Genomic DNA, 24,729 nt, shown 5'->3' with positions numbered 1-24,729 from the left:
ATGCATGAACCATGTCTTCCGAGGACAGTTGAGGAGGTTCGTGCTAATGTTCTTCGATGACATTCTGATCTATAGCCGGACATGGGAGGAGCACCTCCAACACTTAGAGGAGGTATTGCGCATTCTGGAGGAGTAGCAGTTTATGCCAAGTTCTCCAAGTGCGAGTTTGGTTTGACAGAGATGCTCTTTCTAAGGAATATCATTGGAGCAGATGGGGTGAAAGTCCACGAGGAGAAGATTCGGGCCATCCGGGATTGGCTAGTACCCCGGGACGTGACTACGCTAAGGGGCTTCTTGTGCATTTGCACCTACTACAGGAAGTTTGTCAAAGGGTTCTCACAGCTAGCAGCGCCTTTGACCAGCTTGACCAAGAAGGGGACCTTCGCATGGACTGATGGAGCACAGATCGCCTTGGATCGCCTCAAGGAGGTGATGAGCAATTGCCTTGTTTTGGCACTTCTGGACATTTCCCAGCCATTCACGGTGGAGTGTGATGCATCTGAGGTAGGAGTTGGAGCAGTATTGTCACAGGAGGGGCATCCCAAATCTTTCGAGAGTCAAAAGCTCCTACCGCATGAGCTGACATATTCCATATATGACAAGGAGATGTTGGCCATTACGCATGCATTGGCCAGGTTCCACCACTACTTGGTGGCCATCCGGTTCCGAGTGAACACTGATCACAACAGTCTTCGACATTTCATGGGGCAGCATGGCCTCAATGACAGGCAACAGAGATGGGTTAGCAAGGTCCAGGCCTATGATTTCGACATAGAGTATGTGTCGGAGAAGCACAATGTGGAAGTCGATGCTCTATCTCGAAGACCAACTGGGTTATCTCTCATGAGCATCTGCCATGATTGTAAGGTTCAATCACTGGTGGAGTACTCCAAGGACAGGAAGGCATGCGAGGCATTGGAGGGGACACATGCAGATGAGTGTTATCATGTGATGGATGGGGTCATCTATTACAAGGGGCGCATTTACTTAGTGCCCAACTCGCAGTTGAAGGAGAGGATACTCCAGGCAGCTCACGATTCACCATTGTCCTGGAACTAGGGGTTCCAAAAGACTTGTATGGTTGTTTGGGAGAGATTCACGTGGAAGGGCCTCAAGGAGGACATGTTGCAGCACGTACAGGAGTGTGAAGCTTGTCAACGGAACAAGGGGGAGTTGACCCACCCTGCAGGATTGCTAAAGCGACTTCCCATCCCAAAGGGGAAATGGGAAAGTATTTTGATGGATTTCATCACTGGACTCCCAACAGTACAGGGGAAGGATTTCATATATGTAGTGGTCAATAGGTTGACCAAATTTGCCCACTTCTTCACCATCCCCACTAGGTACACGGCTGCACAGGTTGTCGAGTTGTTCTTCCGAGAGGTTTTCAGACTGCATGGGCTCCCCAAGAACATAGTGAGCGACAGAGACAGTAAATTCATGGGTGGCGTTTGGCAAGAAATCTTCAGGTTAGTTGGGACAGAGCTCACTCCTAGCACCAGTTATCACCCTCAAACAGATGGCCAGACAGAGAGAGTTAATCAATGGTTGGAGGGGTACCTGAGGAACTATGTGACAGGTCAGCAGAGGACGTGGATTCGATGGTTGCATCTGGCGAGTACTGCTACAACACCACACACCACATGTCCATCGGTATGTCTCCTTTCCATTCCCCTTATGGATATGATGCACTGACTTTTGCTGATATTATTTTTGGAGACAGTCGGGCCCCAAAGGCTAAAGACTGGGTCCAAGAGAGCCAAGATATCCTCAAGGCTCTCAAGGATAATTTGGTGACAACCCAAAATCAGCAAAAACTTTATGTAGACCGGCACATGATAGAGAGACACTTTGAGGAGAGGGACTTTGTATACCTCTGGCTATAGCCTTATAGGCAGTCTACGCTAAAACAGAAGGGGGTCGAGAAGCTACAACCATGATTCTAATGGGCCCTACCGGATGACTAGACGAGTTGGGGAGGTGGCATATGAGTTGGAACTGCCTCAAGGGAGTAGGATCCACAATGCTTTTCATGTCTCATGCCTTAAGAAGGTGTTGGGACAACAGGGGACGGCAGCAGCTAATCTACCCCCATTGGATGATGAGGGCCACTTGGTGTGAGAACCAGAGGCAATTTTGGAGAGCAGGGAAAGGAGATTGAGGAGCAGGACCATCAGGGAGTTCTTGGTGCGCTGGAAGAACTTGCCGAATGAGGATGCCACCTGGGAAGGTCAGCACATATTGGAGCTCCCAGCTTTGAGGTTGCTTAAAGGCAAGCAACATTTGGGAGGGGAGGACTGTCATGTCCCTTCTTACAATCATTAGTCACAGGGTGCAACTACACAATTTTGGCACATTTTTGGATTAGGAAGAGGACCCCACACTTCGACTTAGGAACTTTGGGGCAAATTCGACTTTATGTAGCAGCGAGTGGGATGTGGGGGCCACCCACATGGGGAAAATCGAACATGGCCATTCGATATACTTGGAGGGAAATCGAATGGGTGGATGGAGGGACCCACATAAGGCTAAGGAGGCCCAAGAGAATATAAAGAGGGATCAGCTCTCATTTTGGATCATCTTCTACATTTGCAAACAAACACTCACTTGTACGCTTTGTTGTTTAGCAAGTCTACCAGCTGTTTAGCCACGAATCTCTCACGCAGAAGATTCAACCTCTACTTGGGGGGACCATCTATGCCCGCCTTAGGGAGGTTGTTCTGCAGGAGTTTCAGGAGGTCAAAGGCAGCAACACACTTCAGTCATCAGCGCAGAGGGAAGTGCGTATTTCTGGGCAGCCAGAAAACACGCAGAGGGAGTTGAAGACCAGCAGGGCATTCTTACTTGTTGGGAGATTCGGGAACCGAGGAACCAGCATAGTGTAGGCATTTTCGCTGGAGTTTACAGCTAGCTGAACCAGCACACCAGACATTCGCATTTCTGAGCAGAGGAACAGCGCAGAGCCTATCCAGCAGAAATTTGTGGTGACTTGGGAGCAGCTTATCTTGGCCAAGAGCCATCTTGGCAGTTAGGAGTTGGATAGCAGGGGTAAATCCAACATTTTGGAGGAGTTTGCAGAGGGATTTGCACGCAGTTTCCAGCAGGTCAAATTTGGTAGCCATAGCTAAGGAGAGGCTCCAAGGGGGTCGTAAAACAGAAGTCAAAACCAGGCAAATTCCCTTTTGGATTTTTTTGGGTTTTGTCCAAGGAGTCTGGGGTTAAAAGCACACAAATTTCTGAGTGGTTTTAGTGCACTTTCCATGCAGTCGAAGTTCAGCAATGCAGCAGTTTTCTGGGGCAACGAAGTGAAGATTGGTGCAGAAGCTGGGCAGCCTTCAGCTCAACCATTTTCCCACCTGGGGTTGGTTTTGCTTGTCCATTGGGACAAGCCCAGGTGCACCATTCCAATATATATTGTATTTAGTTTGCATAATTCTAATAATATGGTTCAACAGTTCCTTATTTGCAGCATTTCCATGGCTGTTTAATGTGTATTTTGTTTTTATATTCTGCTGCACAGTTTATTTGCTTTATATCACCTGTATTCCTATTTAGGAACATTACATGTAGGGTTTCCCTGTCGAAGGCCTGCTAGATTTTGTGGTAATAGGGCACAAGTAAATTCAAAAACTAAACTACCATTTTTGATGCTAATGAAATTTTCATCGCAGACCCTACCTACATTGTGCACATTCATGATTCACCAGAAATCATTCTTGGAAATTGGAATATTCAATATACCACTAGAAGTGGACTGCAAAACAATATTATATTTCTGATTGAGAAACAAAAGCAGTTGGCTAATTCCTGTAACTAATGTTGATGTTATTTCATGCAGGATAAAGCCTTCAGAGATTTTGATTATGCTTGGAACCTCAAGCTTTAAATATTTCATATTTCTGGTATTCTTTGCAGTGACACACTGACAAGGAAAGAAAATTTCAACAGCCCAAATTTTCAAGCAAATTTCTTTGTTTTCCTTAATGTAATTAATATGATGATATTGACCCCAGTCAATGAAGACCTGACCAGTGAAACACTTAAGGCCTAGTTGAAGAAAATCCGAATATTGCAAAATCCTCAGTAGTAAGAACATACCTTTTGTGCCTAGAAAGCTGGCTTGTTTAATGTCTGTCCCCACATTGCAATGCCCTACATATCGCTGTCGCAAATCTATGGCCATCTCCATCTGCAGGGTCAAAACGAGAAATGTTCAAGCTAATCTATAGTCCACGTTTAGAATATAATGGTGAAAGATATCAGATATAAACTTGAGCTAAAAAATATAAAACAAGATTGTCACCGTGACCTCTCTATGTGCAGTGTAGCAGATAAGTATTAAAAATTGTCAGTCACTGGATTTATAGGTAGTTTAGACCTAACTAAATAGCAGATAGCATCGTCAGTTGATCAAACAAAAGCCACTAGATGAAAAAACAAATAAGATATGACTATTGGATTTTGAATTTGCGGTGGGATATTACATATGGTAGTTGGTATTCCCTGTATGAATGGAAACTAAATTTTGAATATATATGTAAATTTTAAACTACTTAGTACTAATGGTAGTGTTTACTTGACTACTGCTACCCATGGTATTGATTTCAAATTCGGACGTATATAGACAATTAATTCTATTTTTGAACATGCCAATACATTCTGCTCTCAGTGACCAATTATAGGTATAGATGGATGATGGATCATTTTCATTTCAAAGTGCAAAAACAGGAAATCTATTTTCATCCATAAAAAATATCTTTCTATTGGACTACATAAATGACTTGAAAACTAAATATATCCATCTACATCCATACAGACATACATAGACATGTGTTTACGCATGTTTGTGTGTGTGCGTGTGTTAGTTGGATTAGGTATACACAATATTTAAGCAGATCAACCTTGTTTTGCTTTTCTGTTACCTGAGGGGAAACCTCCTCATTTTGCATTCCAGAAGGTGGAGATCCTGAAGAACTGTTTCTCTGGCTACTGTCCCTGCTTGCAGTACCTCTTCTACGAACCCTCAAATTCAAACTGCCAGGTCGAAGTCCTGCCTCTGCCTCTCTATCATCATCACCAGAGACGGACATTTCAAACTCCATTTCTACATCCATATCATCATCATAATCTGAATCTTCTCTTTCAGCTCTTCGGCTATCCGGCGATGAGTCACTCTGATCTGCCTCTGTTCTGAAAAGTAACTCACTCAATGACCGCACCCTTTGAGGCCGCCTTTCCAATTTAGACTCCCCATCATTCTTCTTACTATTTTTCCCATCTTCAGCTACACAAGAAAAATCCAAAATTTTCAACTTCAAATCCATTCTATAAAAGTGGCTGCTTAAGAGTCGAGCCATTCAAGTCATTCCATATAGACACAAAGAATACATAAAGATGCAGATTCTTTCTAGCTTTATTCAATATATTTTTCAATATAATATTAATAAGGAATTCAGTATGTATTCCAGAAAATGTAAGAATTTAAAAAGAATTAAAACCTATGTTACACGGGAACCGTTCCTGAGAGCTGGGAAACCCGTTCCGGTGGTTCCCATGCTCCTTGGAACTTTGGAGCTGCACAGGAACGTTCCGTTTTCTGTGGGAACGGTAAAAGAAACTTTGGACGGTTTCCGGAACGGGTCAGACTTAAATTTGCAACGCTCCAGCGTTCCCATGTGGAAATGTGGAAATTGGAATTGGTAGCGGTCTTTTAGCTATGACAGCTAGTTTCGAATCAAACATTCCAGTATGGTTTCGGTAGAAACTGCCAGCGTGATATGAAAATTGGCTACTTGAATTCACTAATTTAGTAATTTTCATTTTGAATTCACTCACGAAATTGCAGAATTTAGTAATTGAATTCACCCATGAAATTGTATAGTGGATTACGAACAATATGGTAAGTCAAAAATATTGTAAACCCCAAAGAAAAGGACCTGGGCAGAGAAAGACGCACTTGCTGTTACACACTGTATGATCAGAGAGGGAAATACGCACTTGTTATTAATAGACGATGCACTATTCGTCTTTCCACCAGTTTCTGTGGATATGAATGGGTGGGAATGTTTTTGGCGCCAAAAAAACCCTTCAGTTTTTCCATAAATGCTGGTTGCTACACCTCTTTTCACTGAGAGCTTTAGTTGTTGTTTGGCGTTGAGAGCGGAGAGCTAAGTGTGTTGAGAGCGGAGAGCTGAGTGTGTTGAGAGAGCTAAGTGTGTTGAGAGTTGGAGCGCTGCCCTTCAGCAATAAACTACTTGTTTAGTTTTCATAAGTTCAGGTAAAAAAAACAAATCAAGCATATTTTATTTTTATTTTTGTTTTTGTATATATTCGAGTTGTTTGGGAATGCAGCGTTCAAAAATTTAGGCGGAGCTCATGGCTTAAACATTTACATGTACGATCCAACATTTTACTCAAATATGTTCATGGATACAACGCAATGATTAATTCAAAAGAAAATAATAAGACAGGGCTTCAAACTTAAAATTGGTATCTACACTACACTAGTAAAAAAGTGCCTTTAAATTTGTTATGGATCACTAAATTTTTTAAAGAAATATCTGCAAAATCTTTTTCTTACCTCTGTAACTTATATTAATGTAGTTTTAGTAAAGGTTCACCCTATTGGTAAATATTATATCTTTTTGATAAAATAGGAGACATATGTCAACACTTATTTTTGGTAACATATGTCAACATATATATCATTTTGCTATGGCAGCGGTCTTTTTTTATTATATATATTATTTTTTTATTATTTAATATTGCCGCTCCCAATTAGCCGTTTCCTGGAAAATTTGGGGAAACCTCTAGCCGTTCCAGACACCCGTACCCAAGTTCCCAACGTTCCCAAGTTCCAGAATCTCGTGCAACATAGATTAAAACCAACACAGACCACATACTTTGGCACCTAAGATCAACACACACAAAAAGTCAACAATCACAAAGCTATAACATCAGAACTGGTAACCATCTCCATTTAATCATAATGATTAATCATTCTAGTGTTGAACCTGGTTATTAGTGATGCCAAAGGCTATCCAAATGAAAGAGAAAGATACACGATCAAATAGCAAAGCATATTCCAAGACCTTTCCAATGGTATGTGGCACTCCCTTTAATTCCAATTACCTAGCCCAAATGAGAGCATAGGATATATGCTTGGAAATCCTATTCTGAGACCTTTCCAACAATATATAGCACGCCTTCTAACTCCTCACAGTCGAGGAGAAATGATTTTTTCAATATTTATTATACATTTTGCAAGTGGGCAAGTCAGCCCTACCCTAGACCCTAGATGCGCTATAAATAGGCATGAGAAGGAGCATTTCTAGCCACCACTCAAGCATTTAGATCTGGTTTTAGGAGAGCGAAGGAGCAGACCTGAGGTTCATACCTCTTGAACCAGCAAGAAGTGAAGTGAAGCGGAGTTTGAGAAGCCTTTTGTGTAAGGGTTTTTGGTATAACTTTTGGGAAGGGCTTCTGTTTTGTTCAAGGTCTGTTGAGGCCGAGTTCTGCAGCTAAGGAGGCTGAGTTCTGATTTTGTTGAGTATTGAAAAACGGTAGCTGCAGTCGGTATTTTCATGGTCAAAATCAAGGGAGAAAATGATTTGTTTCTTGCTGTCCAAGTCGACCTCATATGGACAAGTCGAGCCCACCACTTGAAGAGGTTTGACCCCAATGTCAAAACCCATCTCTTGACTCACATATATATTAACATTTGTTTACCTCATTTGGCATCCATCCATCACTCACTCATTCGACCAATCAAGGAGATATGTTCACACATGCGAGGAAGAAGAAGGATTATTTTTGCGTTGACTAGCAAGTTTTGACTACTATTGACCAACATTGACATGACAATATTTTTGTTGTTTGACCAATCTGTTGACTAAGGATTGAAGGCCAAGTTTTCTGTGGTTCGTTGATTGTTCGTTGACAGAAGATTCATCTCTGTTCTCAGCCACCGACTGAAGTTTGACCGCAGATCAAACCTTGAGATTTGACCAAACATCTGTGGAAATAGCAGGACCGAATTTTGAACCTTTGACCAGCTACCTTAGGCCAAAATTCAGCCCCTTGTTCAAACTTTGACTGTGAGCAGTTCACTGACTTTTTCTCTCTCCTTTGACCAGCTTGACATGTCAATTATTGAGGTCAAAGATTGGCATATTGACTGGAATATTCTGATACACATTTTGATGAATTGAACTCTTCTCATAAAGAAAATTACCGGCTTTTCCCCCCTGTGGATTTTTGTCCCAAGAAATTTTGGTGTCTCTTGCTTCATTGTTTTTCTGTGATCTCTATTGCTCTACTGAAGTTAATGATTGAAATTTTTCAATTGTAACTGCTTAATGATTGGAAAGCCCTAAACAATTCCAATTGTATCACTGGAAGTAGTTATTAATTTGAAAAATTCTACTATTCTTGTTTGCACTAGAAAATCAACATCGTATCAAAGCTTTGGTGAAGAGAAAAGAGCATTGAAGAGCGTTGAGATCACCATGAAGTGCATTGAGATCCAACATCTTTTGTCTTGATTGATCATCTTCATCGTGAATTCCCTCATGAAGACAGGAAACAAGCTTGAAGGAGCTACAAACTTCAGAGCATGGAAGACTAGAATTGACCTTGTTCTTGCAAGGCATAACATTTTGGGTATTGTGAAAGGAAAAGTTACTGAACCAGCTGATCAAGCAGGAAAAGACAAGTGTCAAGAATATGACATCTTGGCTATGAGCATCATTATGGAATATGTTAGAGATCATCTAATTCCTTATATTGTTGATCACAATCTTCCAAGGAAATGTATGATGCTCTTCTTGGATTATATACCATCAACAACATTAATCAATCTGTAAGTCTAAGGAATCAGCTTCATGATGTTAAGATGACAGAATGATATTGTGGCATCCTACTTCGTAAGAATATCACAATTAAGAGATCAATTCAAAGCTATTGATGAAGAGGTATCCGACAATGAATTAGTAGTTGTAGCAATCAGTGATCTGCCGACTTTTGGGATTATTTTGCATCAAGCATTAGTGGCAGAGAAAATGCACCTACCTTTGATAAACTAAGGGCTGCCTACACTCAAGAAGAATCTAGGCTCATGTCCAAAGGAAAGATTCCAAATCCAGGTGAAGATTCTCAAGCTTTTGCAGCACACTCATGGAATAGAAAGTGAAGAAGAAATTTTGGAAGATTTCAAAGAAGTACAGGAAGAACTGCTCCAAGATCTGCTCCAAGAAGAGGACCCACTCCCCAAAGAAGACCTCCTCCTGCCTCTCATGAAAGAAGGGACATGTCAATTGTTCAATGTTTTCGTTGCCAAGCATATGGTCACTATCAAAATAGGTGTTCTCAAAGGAATGATGATCAAAATAGGAAAGGGGAGCAACATGCTTCTGCAGTTGATCTTACTGAAACCTCATATAAGAGGAGGCCTACGAAGAAAGATTTTGATGATGAATGTTCCTTTTATTCTACTTCCACAAGTTCTATTACACATCATGAAGAAATTTGGTTGGTGGACAGTGTTGCCCCTAGGCAGATGACTGGAAGTCATGGACATCTTTCTGAATTAGTTGAAAAGAAGATAGCTCAAAGGGTGGAGCTTGGAGACAATGGCAAGTACGAAGTCAAAGGCATTGATTCATCATCCTTCCAATTGGAATAACAAGGTAATGTCTCTATTAACAATATTTTACATGTTCCTCATTTGAAGAAGAATTTGTTATCCATTTCATCTCTTGAAGACAAAGGATATAGAATTGTCTCCGTTAATGGACAAGTTCTAGTATGGAAGAAAGACTCCTCCTCTAAATCTGCCAAGGTCATTGGTGTACGAATAGGAGGCCTATATAGTCTCCTTGGACGATCAATTCAAGCCTTGATACACAACACCTCTGATATTTGTGAAATATGGAAAAGAAGGTACACTCATGTTCATTATAAAGCTTTGACAAGAATGAAGGATTTTGTTAAAAGTGTAGCTGAAATCAAGATTGAACATGATGGAGTTTGCAAAGGATGTTCCCTTCAGAAAAATGTAACAACTAAAAGTCGTATATGCAGCGAAAATATTTAAAATACTTTGAAGACAAAGACATCCATCGTAGGATAGTAATTGTAAATTGTGTATTGTATAAAAGAATTGATATATGATGATACAAATGAGAATGAGGGTCATGTATATATATAGACAGGTAAGTACCCTTTCACGAAAAACCGTGTCTATAGAGACATGCCTCTTTGTTTAACTAATTATTATTTAATTATATATTATTATGCTTATTATCTATTATCTATTTTTACATAATTTATGTTCATAACATTGCCTTCCCCTTCAAAAATCTTTGTCCTCAAAGCTTGTTGATGAAAGGGGCTTGATCTCTTTGTTTGCTACGAGTGTCTCCTTGTCTCGAGACAGTCATTTTTGTCGATACAAGTTGGTATGATCCTTGGAGAGATATATAAAATTGTCGTACTGATAACGAATCGGACCATCCTAGATTGATCTTCTGCGGAATCAAATTTTGTGATGAATCGTTATCGTGAGACTGGATTCTGCAAACTTTAGTATTCTTGGAAACATAAACTTGTCGTTTATTTTCTGAGTGACACTGGTACGTAGATTGATTGGAAAGTTTGCTCTTGTGATTCAGATGTCGATACATAGTTCTTTTGGTTGGGCTTTCCCTTAGCATGTTAGTGGATGTTTCCTGATTTCCTTCAGGCGTTGTTGTTGTTGAATTGGTGAATGAATCACCGTTCAGAATGTCCATCGTTTGAACTGCAACTTCGACTTCACTACTATAGAATTTGGATTTCCCTGAATTGTGAGATTAGTGGAATCGGTGTTTGTTTCTCCTTCCCCAACTTGGACTACTACATCTAGCGATTTTGATGCTTCCTTTGTGACAATTTCTTCGAACCTATTCGTCAATGATTTCTTATCGTCCTTGAATATTTTAATCCGTTTGAGCAAATTGTGGTTATGATTTTTGAGACGTAAACATTTCTCATTTTCTGAGTCAAATTTATGTTGGCCTTCAAGCTTCTCGTCTTTTAAACACTTTATTTGTTCTAATAATTTTTTGTTAAGGTCTTTTAAGCATAAATTTTCCACTTCTTTCTTTGATAGGCTTTCGTTGCATTTTTTGTCAAAACTTTCCTTTTCTTGTTCTAACTTGTGCTTCTTAGTTTTACACTTTTTGACTTGTGCAAGAAGTTTCTCAGTGTGGTTCCTTAGATGCCAAATTTCTTCGTTGCTTTCTGTTTATTTTTCATGAAAGTGATCTTGGAGATCTTTATATTTCTTTTCTGATGCTTCATTCTTTTTTTGAAGTTTTGTGATTTCTTCTTTTAATTTTTTAATTTATGTCTAGGCGCTATCTAGATATTCTTTTAAAGTAAACAATCTTCGACATTTGGGACAAGGTATTGTGTGATTTTTAAAAATCAAAATATTGATCTCCTGCTCCACAAATGGACATCTAGTCCAAAATGTAGAGCTATGTATGGAATCCATAGTTTCTCTGTTCATCTTCAAATTAGACTCTATCTTTTGTCTTGAAATTAGGCTCTTCTACTATCAACATTCAAGAAGTCCTGCTGATGGATCACTGTTGGGATTTGAAACATTGATGGAAAATGGTTTTTACTGTGGGTTCTCCGGTTACTAAATTAGAAGATATAAACCACAGATGTCTTAAATCCAGAATCATTTCCCTATACGGAGGGGATACATGGAGTGAAATCATTTTACTCGAAAAATTTAGAGTGAAGATAGCAAGAAGAGCTACAGACCTTCATTTTCTTAAAAATTGTTAAAACCCTCATTCAAGCTCTTCTACTATCAACATTCAAGAAGTCTTGATGATGGATCCCTGTTGGGATTTGAAACGTTGACGAAAAATGGTTTTTACTGTGGGTTCTCCGGTTACTAAGTTAGAAGATATAAACCACAGATGTCTTAAATCCAGAATCTCCCTATACAGAGGGGATACATGGAGTGAAACCATTTTACTCGAAAAAATTAGAGTGAAGATAGCAAGAAGAGCTACAGACCTTCATTTTCTTAAAAATTGTTAAAACCCTCATTCAAGCTCTTCTACTATCAACATTCAAGAAGTCCTGATGATGGATCCCTGTTCGGATTTGAACCATTGACGGAAAATGATTTTTACTGTGGGTTCTCCGGTTGCTAAGTTAGGAGCTTTATGGTTTTTAAGCTAACCCCTTCCTAACTTCTTATAATAAATATTATTATCCTCTCTCCTTTTTTTAAACTAAATTGAATTTTTTTAATTAACTAAAAAAAAAAAAATATGTAACTATATTAAAAATTATAATATAGTTTATATATAACTATATTAAAAATTATAATATAGTTTATATATAACTATATTAAAAATTATATAATATAGTTTGTAAATATCAAACTTACATATAAACAAAAACTGTGATTTAAAAGGACACGAGTTATCAACTGCATGAGTATGATTTTAACAGGCAGCGTACGGTGGTCAACGGCAACAGAATTTTAATATGTTGCGAGTCGAGGGTCAACAGGAGGGCGGCAGGGCGTTGCTATACTGGGGGCAACGAGCAGATGTGGCAGTGGACGCTGTTGTGGCCAGAGACAAGGTGTCGTTGGGGAATTGCAGTGTCAGACAACGGTGGGTGTCGAAATGGAGTCTAGGTTGGTTGCTACGGGGTGGTCTGTTGGCGGTGGAGTGGAGCAGGGATCAACACAGCAGGGGACAGGGCAGAAGGCACAACAGGAATCCACGCGGGGGAAGTGTGGGCAGTGGGAATCGATGTACAGTAGACAGATTTAGACCATGCAAAGGGTGGACAGCGGACAGAGTCGGACAACATCCAAGAGGACGAGTTTCGGTGGACGGACGACACGGAGGAGCAGTCAGTGTGGTGATGGGGTGGTCAATCGGAGATCATGGCGGAGGTGGTTCGTTGGTTGGTGTGGTTAGTAACGCAAGTTCAACGCCATTGCTCCAACGGCTATCTGTGGATGAGATTTTGATTTTTTTTAAACTTGTATTTTATATGATTTTTTATTTTTATTTTTTTCAATATACTTTTTTGTCTTTTTTTTATCTATATTTTTTTATATTTCTAATTTTTTTAAGTCCTTTTTTCTTAATATTTTCTTTCTTCTTATCTTATTTTAATCTTTTCCTCAGTTTTTTCCTTTATTTTTTTATTTTTATTTTTATTTTAATTATATATTTATTTAAATAAATCAATTACTACATATAGAGCTATATTAAAAATGATATAATATAGTATATATTATATATGTGAAAATATATATCAAACTTTTTGTTTTGTTTAAAGAAAGAATAAAATTGTGATTTAAAGGGATGCGATTTTTTTCAACGGGCACGAGTCATGATTTAATGCCACAAGGTATCGATGGTCAACGGAGGGAGTTAGGGTGTGGCAGGGACGAACATCAAGTCATGTGCAGCTGAACCGGAACAATTTGTCAGGCTATCAGAAGGGTGACGGCGGAAGGGCATAGAACAATGGTCAGTGAGCGGACAAGTCACTTTGATGATGATTACTCTCGTAAAACATGGATTTATTTCTTGAAATCCAAGGGTGAAGTTTTTGAAAAAATTTGGGAATTCAAGGCAAAAGCTGAAAATGCTACAGGAAGTACGAACAAGACTTTAAGATCTGACAATGGAGGACAATACGTATCCAAGGAACTCATTGCCTTCTACAAGGATGCCAGAATTAAGAGTTGTTGATAGTTCCCTACAATCCTCAACAAAATGGTATTGTCGAAATAAATAGCATAACTATTATGGAAGCTGCCAAAGCCATACTTCATGCTAAAGCGCTGCCTATATTTCTCTGGGGAGAAGCTTCAAAGGCAATTGTTTATGTTCAAAATAGATGTCCACACCAAATCTTCGAATATAAGCGCCTCATGAAGAAGTCTTTACAGGGGAGAAACCCAATGTTGAACATTTAACAATTTTTGGTTGTCCTATTTATATTCATGTCCCCAAGGAGAAGAGGGCAAAGTTGGAACCTTCTGGGAAGAAGGGAACTTTTATTGGCTACAATGAAAATTCAAAAGCTTTCATGTTAAAATTGGCAACTAGGGCCAAATTCCACCTTGGGACAACCTTTTTGATGGAGATGATGATTGCATTAGATTCCTCTTTTCGAGAGGACCAAGATTGATATAAATATCATCTCATTTGGACAAGCAGAAGTATGATTTTGAACTTATTCCCACTCATGTACAATTTGTTCAGGTCGGCCACATCATCATGTAGGCTCATGAAGCCCAATATACATGACTCTTCACCCTCATCAACTTGTATAAATACAAGTAACCTCTCACCTCATTTGGCATCTTGATCACTCACACATTCTCTCTCCTTCTCTCATTGGTTTGTACTAAATTGGGCATTCTTCTCTCTCACACATGTGGACCAAGAAGGATGAATTTGAGAAGCTGAATTACAGGGCCGAAATTACAGAGTTGACTGCAGTTTGACCAACGTTGACCTACACCTTCTAGGCATCATTTGACTTCGAACTTTTGGGGATATTTTTGTCTAAGCAAGCCGCAGCTTTTGGCACAAAAATGGAGTTTTTCTAAGCACTTTGACCACAGACCAGATTGTAGGTTGACCATAGAGAATTACAACAGTTTTCTCTCTCCTTTGACCGAGTTTGACTGGATTGTTTTGGGTTGATTTTGACTTTCTGATCAGGCCGAGTTTGACTAGGGAAGACCGAGCTGTTTTGAAGTCATTCTATTGCTGCTTTGATCAGTGTTGACTTTCTGGTTAGGGTTTTGACAGTTGCAGAAAATCACAAATTTTGTCAAGGTTGTTTTGACTTGAATTTGGCAAGCCAATTTTGACTATTGTACACTCTCCCTCTGCTGAACATTTTGATATAAAATAAGAATTGATCAGAAGGTTTTCCCCACATTTGGGGTTTTTCCCTGGCATTTGCTAAATCTGGTGTCCTCTTGTCTTGGCTTGTCTTCTGCATTTTTCTTCATGTTCTATCCGCTTTTACTATCAATGTGATTATTGTGATTGTTATTGGAAATTGGAAATTGTTATTGGGTTGCTAAGGAACATTGAAGTAAAATGTCCCAAGCATAGAATATACCATTGTTAACTAAAATTAACATGGTATTAGAGCCTAGGTGAAGACAAAGCCCAAGCAAGAGAGAGAAAAGCAATCACTAAGGAAAGTTGTTAGACAAGAATCTTGGTCTAGCTTCAATGGCTTCTACATCCTACTTCAAATCTGAGGATAAGCTCAAGGACAAATCTAACTATCATGCATGGAAGATGACTTTGGACTTGACTTTGGAAGAGCATGATGCAATGGACTATGTAAAGGGAAGAGTGGTGGAGCCTCCTTCAAATGCACCTGCTGCTGCAAAAACAAAGTACAAGAAAGGTGAGGTCAAAGCTAAGAGAATTATCATAGACTCCATTCAAAAGCATTTGGTTGCCTATATTTCTGATTTGGAAACATCTAAGGAGATGTATGACAAGCTGGTTGGGATGTTCAAAATGAACAATGCAAATCAAATCCTCTTTCTCAAGAACAAGTTGAAGGACATCAAAATGGACAAAGGGGAGTCTATCCAATCCTACTTCATGAGGATCACACAAATCAAGAATGACCTTCTATCTATTGGAGAAGTTGTTGCTGACAAGGAGCTCACTCTCATTGCACTTGGAGGCCTTACAAGAGGATGGGATGTGTTTAACACCACCATCCTCAATAATGATAGGTTTTCTGGTTTCGATGAATTATTGGCTAGATGCACTCAAGAAGAAACAAGGATGATGGAGAGAGATAAACCTTCACATGGAAATGATCATGCTACGTTCTCCGCTCATGCTAAGAGGAAGAACAATGTTGGTCCAAGGAAACAAGGTCAAGGATTTAAGCAAGGATTCAAAGAAGGAAGAAAAGGAAGGTGCTACAATTGCAACAGGTTTGGCCACTATGCTAGAGAGTGTCCTCACAAGAAGGATACTCCAAGTGATGATTTCAACAACAACCACAACAACTACAAAGCAATGGCAATTAAAGGAACAACAAGTTCAACAATAAAGGAAAGAGGAATGCTCTCGCTGCTCGATATGGAAATGGTCAACCTCCCAAAAGATCAAGAAATTCTAGGTATGAGGAAAGTAATGTTGTAGAAAAACAAAATGAATTTTATCTTATTTCCGCTTTATCTACTGCCTCTCCTCCAGATATGTTGGATCATTGGTTAATTGATAGTGGAGCCTCAAGGCACTTCACTAGGTACAAAGAGGCCCTCTCAAATTTGATTGAAAAGAAGACTAATTTGGAGATCATACTTGGAGATAATACCACCTATCCCATAAAAGGCATAGGTATTGTCACTCTTCACTTGAATCAAGGTCAAACCATTCATCTACAAGAAGTATTGTATGTGCCTGATTTGAAGAAGAACCTGGGATCTATTTATGTGATGGAAGATAAAGGCTTCAAGGTAGCGTTCATTGATGGAAAGGTATGTATTTGGCAAAAAATTCCTAAAGATGCATTTACACTTGGATTTAGGGTTGATGGTCTTTATCAAGTTGGAGAAAGTCCTTTGGGGGCCATGTCTTGCAATACTTCTCTTCAATCTGAATTATGGCATCAGAGATTTTCCCACCTTCATTACAAAGCCTTACCTAGCGTAAGGAAGATGGTCACAGGTATGCTCGAATTTAACATGAATCATGAACGAGTTTGTCAGGGTTGTGCAGCTGGGAAACTTACAAGGGGACCATTCCCTTCAAGTGAAAGTCAAACTTATGATATTCTTCAACTAGTTGATTCTAACCTATTTGGTATGTTGCCCATAACATCATTGGGAGGATACTTATATTATGCTATCTTTGTGGATGACTTCTCTCGCAAACCATGGATCTATTTCTTGAAGAAGGATCTATTTTTGATGATGTTGTTGCTTTCTAAATGTTCAAAGGATCACACTTGGACTTTGATGATGAGATGTACCTGGGTCCTAAGAATGTGGAATCAAAACCTAAAGAACCAAAACCTATGGAACAAGATCCTCCAATAGAGTCACATGAACTATGTGAATTTGTTGAATCACCAAGAGTCATTGTACCTGAAACTAGAAAAAGACCAGTTTGGCTTCAAAGAACTTTAAAGGAAGCTGAAGGACATGTAGCACCTCGTGGCACCTTCAGAGAAAGAAAGAGGTTGAAGAAGTCTTTAGGTTATACAAGATTGTTGTGTAGCTTAATTGAATCTGAGCCATCCACCTATGAAGAGGCAATTGAACATCAAGTTTGGAAAGATGTTATGAATGAAGAGTACTAGTCTATATTGAAGAATGATGTGTGGGAAATTGTGCCAAGACCTGAAGGAAAATCTGTTGTGTCTTTCAAATGGATCTACAAAATCAAGCATGCAGTAGATGGAAGCATTTAGAAGTACAAAGCAAGATTTGTGGCCCATGGATTCTCTCGGAAAGAGAGAGAAGATTATGAAGACACATTTTCTTTTGTTTACTCTTGAATTGATGGCTATCTGTTGAGTCTTCGTTTCACAAAGACAGATGTTGATCCCAATTTGTACTTCAAAAGTTCAAAGTTGTTGAAGGTGAGCCCTTGATTTTGCTATTATATGTCGATGATCTATTTCTAACAAGTGTTGAGAGTCTCATTGTCTAGTGTAAGAGGGAGCTTATTTCTGAATTTGAGATGAAGGATCTTGGTCTTATCCATTATTACTTGGGATTGGAAATATGGCAAAAGCATGACGAAATCTTTGTTGGACAAGGGAAGTACACCATTAAGATCCTCCGGAAATTTGGCATGATGGATTTTAAGTCCATGGATATTCCCATGGTGACAAATTTGTAGAAGTAGCAAGATTGTGATTCTGATCCAGTTGATCCCTCTATGTATCATAAATTGATTGGCTCATTGAACTATATAATAACACTAGACCTAATATCTACTATGTTGTGAACACGTTGAGCCAATTCTTAGTTGAGCCCCAACATGTGCATTAGATTGCAACGAAACATATATTGAGATAACTACATGGCACCATTAATTATGGTTTAAGATATGTTTCTAGTGGAGAATGGCAACTACATGGTTTTAGTGATGTTGATCGGGTTGGTTGCACTGAAGATAGAAAGAGCACTTCTGGTTTCTATTTTAGCTTAGGCTTTGTTATGATTCCATGGTCATGTAAGAAGCAGACTTATGTTGCTCTTAGTACTGCTGAAGATGAGTATATGGTTGTTTGTTCAGCCTATTGTGAAGAAGTTTGGCTTCGAAAGTTGTTTGCTAGTTTGTTTGATCAAGTGTTGGAATCGACCATTGTATATTGTGACAACAAAGTTGTGTAAAGCTTTCTAAAAATCCATTTTTTTATGGCATGTCGAAGCACATTGAGATCAGGTATCATTACATCTGGACTATTTTCCACAGAGAAGTTATGACACTCGAATACATCCCTATTGATGAGCAGGTTGTTGATATTTTGACAAAGCCATTGTCTCAGATGAAGTTCACTTATTTCATAGAAAAGCTTGGAGTGGCTGAGAATCCCTCTCTTCAATTGTATAGCATCATGAGACTAACAATCTTCTTTGGGCTTAGCTGAGAGACCATGGTTTATGGTCAGGAAGATTGTTCTAGTTACTCCCTTGGGTCCTTTAGATTGATTGAGAAACCAATATGGTTGGGGAGTTTGGTTTTGAGGCTTGAAGTGATCCGTTAAGTCACTGTGTTTCACTGAGAAACTAGTGGGTTTGGTCGGGATACCTAATTTTTGAATTCTCTTCCTTGAATCATTGTGTTTGACTGAGAGACCAAGTAGGATTGGTTGGGAAGATTGAATTTGATTACTCTCTTTGGTCATTGTGCTTGACTAAGAAACCATTTCAAACAGTCGAAGTGTTTGACCTCATTGATTGATCTCATGGCCAATTGTGTTATGACCTTGATGCCAATGGGTTTGGCTTATGGGATGAGTTTGATGCTATGTATCTTTCCTTATGATGAGATTTAATCTCTCCCTCGAGTCATTACTAAGAGACCCATGGATTGGTCGAGGAGATTGATCTTGAGAGAGAATGATAAGTACCTCCCTAGCTAAAAGGGGGTATTGAAATATGGTAGTTGCGATCGGTATTTTCATGGTCAAAATCAATGGAGAAAACGATTTTGTTTCTTGTTGTCCAAATCAACCTCATATGGGCAAGTCGGCCCCGACACTTGAAGGTGTTTGACACCAAGGTCAAAACACACCTCTTGACTTACATATTTATTGACATTCCTTGACCTCATTTGGCATCCATCCATCACTCACTCTTCCTCAATTTGATGGACACTGAAATACACTTCTTGTTGTTGAATCCAATGATTTAGCTTCAGAGCATCGATCTTGCCTCGGTATGACTTGATATCGACTTTCACTTCAATTTTGAACAAAGACTATGATTGATTCACAGCATTTGAACCGGGTTGTTATTTTTCGGATCCATTGCTCGGTTGGTTCTCCATTTCATCCCTGATCCCCTATATGATTTGTCCTCCACATTAGAACCCCATCTTCTCCAAATATCCCAAGCTTATTGTTCAAGGTCGTCACGACGAGATTTACATTACGACTTGTTCCAACCATGAAAAACCCTCCTTGCAGGATCACGAGGGTTATTCACAAATTCGCCGGCCATTATTAGAGTTTTAAGAATTTTGGCGCAGCCGGTCTACATCCCCTGCAAATCTCCACCATATACCCAAAGAAACCTGCTATGATACAAATATGATCCGCAAATTGCCTTGTATATTCCATTGGACAATTCGTCCCAACAAATCTGATAAAATATACATAAAAATCCAAGATTTACACTATTATAATTTCATTTCCCTTTAGATTTATAGATATGTAGATTACTATTAATAGCGTATGCATGCGAATGAAAACTATGCAAAAAATAGAGAACAGAAAAATAAAAGCTCACACACAATTTCAACACAAGATATAACCTAGGAAACTGTTTCAGGAGAAAAAACCAACTAGAAGGTGAGGTGACTCTACTCTCTCTTTGAATATAAATATGGTTGTGAAAAGAAAGAAGTATAGTCTATGCCTGTGGGCTACTACAATGCACAAATCCTCTCTATGCACTCTACTTTCCTATCCCTCTTGGTTATTTTTGTCGGGCTATGGAACAAAGGCACTCGAAAAAATGGAACCCTTTTCCTCCTAGTGGCCCGGTTATAACACACCCTGATTGCCTACTAGTGGATAAGTCTGACTACCTCAACTATTAACCAGACTTAAAATATAGACTCTTCTAGAGTCTTCTACATCATATTCATGTGGCTAGCCCCTTTTTCAAGAATAATAGGGTCTAACATGGCATCCTCTCGAATTGTGTTGGTGAGAACAGGAACGTCGACTTCTGAGTGGCATAACTTTCACATGCAAACTCCAATTGATGTGATTCTTGTGTCGTTGGAAAGGTCTTTGTTTGTAGAATAAGAGAGAAAGTTGCAGTGTATAGGCAACAAAATTTTACCCCCAAAAAATGTTGTTTGATACCTCAAAACGCTATCAAAAGGTTTCAGACCCAAATTTACCAAACTGGATGTCGCCGGTACAAATGGTCCTGAGAACTTATCCCTCCACTTTTTCCATTCTAAAAGCATCAAGATGGATGACAAACAATATAATGATCCAATCCGAATCACTTACAAATGTTAAAATAAAAGGCTAAGCAAAGTTGTGGAAAATATTGACATAAGAATAAATGAAGCTTGGCAAGAGAAAGAAGCAAAACAAACAAATGACGTTTCAGAAGATACCATCTACATGGACCAAGAAGGGCCTACTACAAAGGAAGAACAATAAAAAAACAGTAGTCTCCATCCAAGATAACTTTTAAATTTGTGTAAATACTAAAAACATCACCCAAAGAACCAAAATAGTGGAGTTATTGATGCAAGTATACAAACTCAGAGAAGAATGACCAATTCACCAAGAAAAGTCAAGTTTGCCTTGCTATCCAAAATACAGCTGAAGGACTTTGCACAAGCCAGTAAGTAACAACATTGGCTGAAATCTATGGAAGAGTAATTGAATGAAATTGAGAAAAATGGAACCTGGGAACATGTGCCACGACCAACAGATAAAATTGTGATTGGGACTAAGTGGGTATAAAAACACGAGATGAATTAAGAAAGACAAATTATTGGAAGGCAAGATTTGTTTGTAAGGGCTATGCACAAATTGAAGGAATTGACTTTGAAGAAACATTTCCTCTAGTTGCCAAATTAGAAGCAACAAGAATGTTTTTGGCCTTTTCGTGTTCAAAAGACCTCAAAGTTTATCTCATGGATATTACATTAGCCTTTGTAAATGGAGATTTAAAAGAAGTATACATCGAACAACCAGAAGGTTTTGACTTGTCCGAAACTAAAGTCTATGTGTGCAAAATTGAAAAAAACGTTTTATGAGTTAAAACAAGCTCAAAGAGCTTGGTATGCCAAGCTGGACCACTATCCTCAAAAAGGCTTCAAAAGAGGGGTTGCTAACGACAATCTCTACATCAAGATGGAAAAGGACAACTCACTAATTACATTTGTATATGTGGATGATCTCATTTTTGGAAGCAATAATGATGATGTGAGTCATGGATTTGCTCAGAAAATAAAGAAATTTGAAATGTCAACAATTAGAGAATTATCCTCCTTCCTTGGACTACAGTATTCTCAATCCAGTGATGGAATATTCATTGCCCGAACCAAATACCTCAAGGAGATGCTAGAGAGTTTTGGAATAGAAGAATGTGCAATAGTTAGTACTCCCATGATCACCGGAGGCAAGTAAGCATGATGAATCTCCTAAACTCAATTCAACTCTTTACAAGTCTATGGTTCAGAGTCTACTATACCTGACAGCTTCAAGACTAGATATTATGCGGGTAGTAGAAATGGTTGCAAGATATCAGTCAACAACAAAGGAATCACTTATGCAAGCAGCAAAGAGGACATTTCTACACTTAAAGGGCACACTCGATTTTGGGCTTTGGTGTCCTAAGAGTATGAATGTCAAATAAACAACATACACAGATGATGATTGGGCAAGTAACATTGATGACAAAAAAATGCACTCCTACAGAAAAAGCACTAGTGGGAATGCATTTTTGCTAGGAGATTGTCTAGTGTCTTCGTCAAGCAGAAACCAATCATCAGTTTCTCTTTCTATAGCTAAAGACGAATACATGGCAGCAGCAGATTGTTGTACCCAAGTTCTTTCGATGAAAAAAACCTTACAGAACATCAAAGTGGAATATAATCTATGATATTCCCACTTAGCATTTTGCTAAGTGAAATTCAATTTTGGCCAATTTTCCTATAATGCACAGTTGTACTTAGGAAATGTGGGATTAGAGGCCCCACATATGATTTTTGACTTAGAAGCACTCCAAACATTAGAGTTGGGGGAAATTTTGCGGCTTTAGTGGAGCATGGGGGCCACCTCATAGGAATTTCGACCCACATGGAGAATATGTATGCCTTGGAAGTAAATTCGGTGGGAGGAAATCGAGGAGGGCCACATGAGAGCGTTGGAGGAATCTTGACAAAAAGGAAGAGAAGGCACTCATTTGGTCATTCATTCATCTATTTAGAAATTGTGTCTTTGACATAGCACACTTGAGCTGAAGCCAAGTCTACAGTGTTGTTTAGCACACGAGTGTCTCCGAGTGAAGATCTCAACCCTTGCATCGGTGGACTTTGAGTGCCAGCCCAAGGAGGGATTTCCATCATTTTCCAGTTGTTCCAGCAGTGGAGTTCGAGTTCTTCGTGGAGGAGACTGAGCTAGCAATGCAGGGACTGCGCAGTGTTTGTAGGAGGCTCACTTGGGAGCTGAGTTGTGAAGGGAGTTTGGGCTTGAGGTTTGAGGTGGAGTTCGAGAGAGCCTTTGCTAGGAGTTTGCAGCCATTTTTGGGAGTATTTGTAGTAGGATAGACAGAGGGCCGAATTTCCCAACAGAAGAGCCATAGAGACAAAAGAGGGCCAAATTTTCAGGGTCAACCATAGCCCAATTCCTTCATGGGTTATTCTGGGTATATTGAGGAGAGTCCAGAATTAATTTCCCGTAATTTTCAGAGAAATACAGGAGGCTCTAGCAGCAGAGCTTATCACCTAGCAGCGTATTTCTGACAGAGCAACACCATACTTGAGGGGGATTTCCCATTGTTCATTTGTACTTAGCCATCTTGCCTTGAGCAAGCCCAGGTGCACTCTTTCCAACACCTAATTGTACCCTCATCAAAATTTAATAAAATGGATCAGCAACACAATTTTGGTGCATTTCTGTGATCTAATTTGTGTGTTTTAATTTTGTGGCTTTTGTCTATGTTTGCTTTGCATATTTACTGTAAATTTTCCCTAGGAATATTTCAGTGGTATTAGATCTCATAGACTTGGCTCAGACAGTGGGAGCAGCGCAGTCTATGACACCAGAGGACAGGCAGAACATCACGTACCAGAGGCAAAGGTACAAGAGTACAAAAAGGGAGCTAGAAATTACTCCTGATTTGGAGGCAAGTGGAAAGACAGTCGTGGTAGCAGAGATGGGGGAACCAAGGAGTCACGAGGATCCAGCATTCAATAGCCACTTGTAGGCTTTGAATGAGATGGCTAGGGGATAGAAGGAGATGTTGCAGGAGATCAAGTAGCAAAACAAGGACAAGGGCCTCCGATACGTGATGTTTTGTCTGCCCTCTAGTGTCATAGCAGCGCAATCTATGACACCAGAGGACAGGCAGAACATCACGTACCGGAGGCAAAGGTACAGGAGTAGAGAAAGGGAGTTGGAAATTACTCCTGATTTGGAGGCAAGTGGAAAGACAGTCGTGGTAGCAGAGATGGGGGAACCAAGGAGTAAGGAGGACGCAGCATTTGATAGCCTCTTGAAGGCTTTGAATGAGATGGCTAGGGGATAGAAGGAGATGTTGGAGGAGATCAAGCAGCAAAACAGGGACAAGGGCCTCCATCGTGAGTTCCTTTTTGGAGAGACATCGGGAGCCTCATAGCAGTACAACCATCCTTCACCGGCCACTCACCCACCAACTTATAGTGGGCCATCTAGAACCACGTTGCCTGCTTTCTTACCATCAACACCTAGTGAGCATGGGGGACCGGATGAGCCAATGCCCATGGGGGATTTCTTCAGGGAATGGCAAGCCATGGGGGAGGATTTCAAAGCGACCCTGTCATTCAGAGATTATTGTCAGCTCAAACAGAATGAGAAGGGCAGGTACAATGGAGGGAAAAATTTGCAGAACTCAGAGCTACAGCGCACTGTTGGGAGGATGTATGTTCCCACATATGACGGCTCTTCCAAGAGCACAGCTCGAGCTTGGGTGGAGAAGCTAGATACTTATTTCCAACTTAATCGGATGACAGAGATGGAGGCCATCAAAATGGCTACCCTACACTTGGAAGGGGAAGCACATGAGTGGTGGTTTCATGGCCTATCCACATTGGGACATGCTAGTGTGACTTCATATGAGGACTTCACCTGGAGAGTGGTGGAGCGTTTTGATAGGAGGGATCCAGAGGTTCACTTTAGAGAGTTGACCCAACTTAGACAGATAGGCCAACCAGAGCACTACATATCAAATTT

General features: G+C 39.7%; 1 protein-coding gene across 7 annotated transcripts in view; it reads right to left on the bottom strand.

Moving 5' to 3' along the window:
* ASG2 (transducin family protein / WD-40 repeat family protein) overlaps positions 1-24,729 on the bottom strand; it is a 397,489-nt gene that overhangs the window by 120,337 nt on the left and 252,423 nt on the right. For all 7 annotated transcript variants that reach the window (XR_016266869.1, XR_016266868.1, XR_016266870.1 and 4 more), the window contains 2 exons: positions 4,923-5,284; positions 4,099-4,189 (listed from right to left, as the gene is read on the bottom strand). Coding sequence is in view for 4 of the 7 variants with exons in the window: in XM_089459353.1 (XP_089315479.1) it covers positions 4,099-4,189; positions 4,923-5,284 (453 nt within the window). In the remaining 3 variants the exon portion in view is untranslated. The remainder of the gene's footprint in view (positions 1-4,098; positions 4,190-4,922; positions 5,285-24,729) is intronic.

This window comes from Pinus tabuliformis, chromosome 7 (assembly GCF_031772625.1).
Source record: "Pinus tabuliformis cultivar Carrire ecotype Pingquan chromosome 7, CPIR1, whole genome shotgun sequence".
NCBI classification, from domain to species: Eukaryota; Viridiplantae; Streptophyta; class Pinopsida; order Pinales; family Pinaceae; genus Pinus; species Pinus tabuliformis.
Note: the sequence above shows the minus strand (reverse complement) of the source record. Positions and strands in the feature narration are given on the sequence as shown.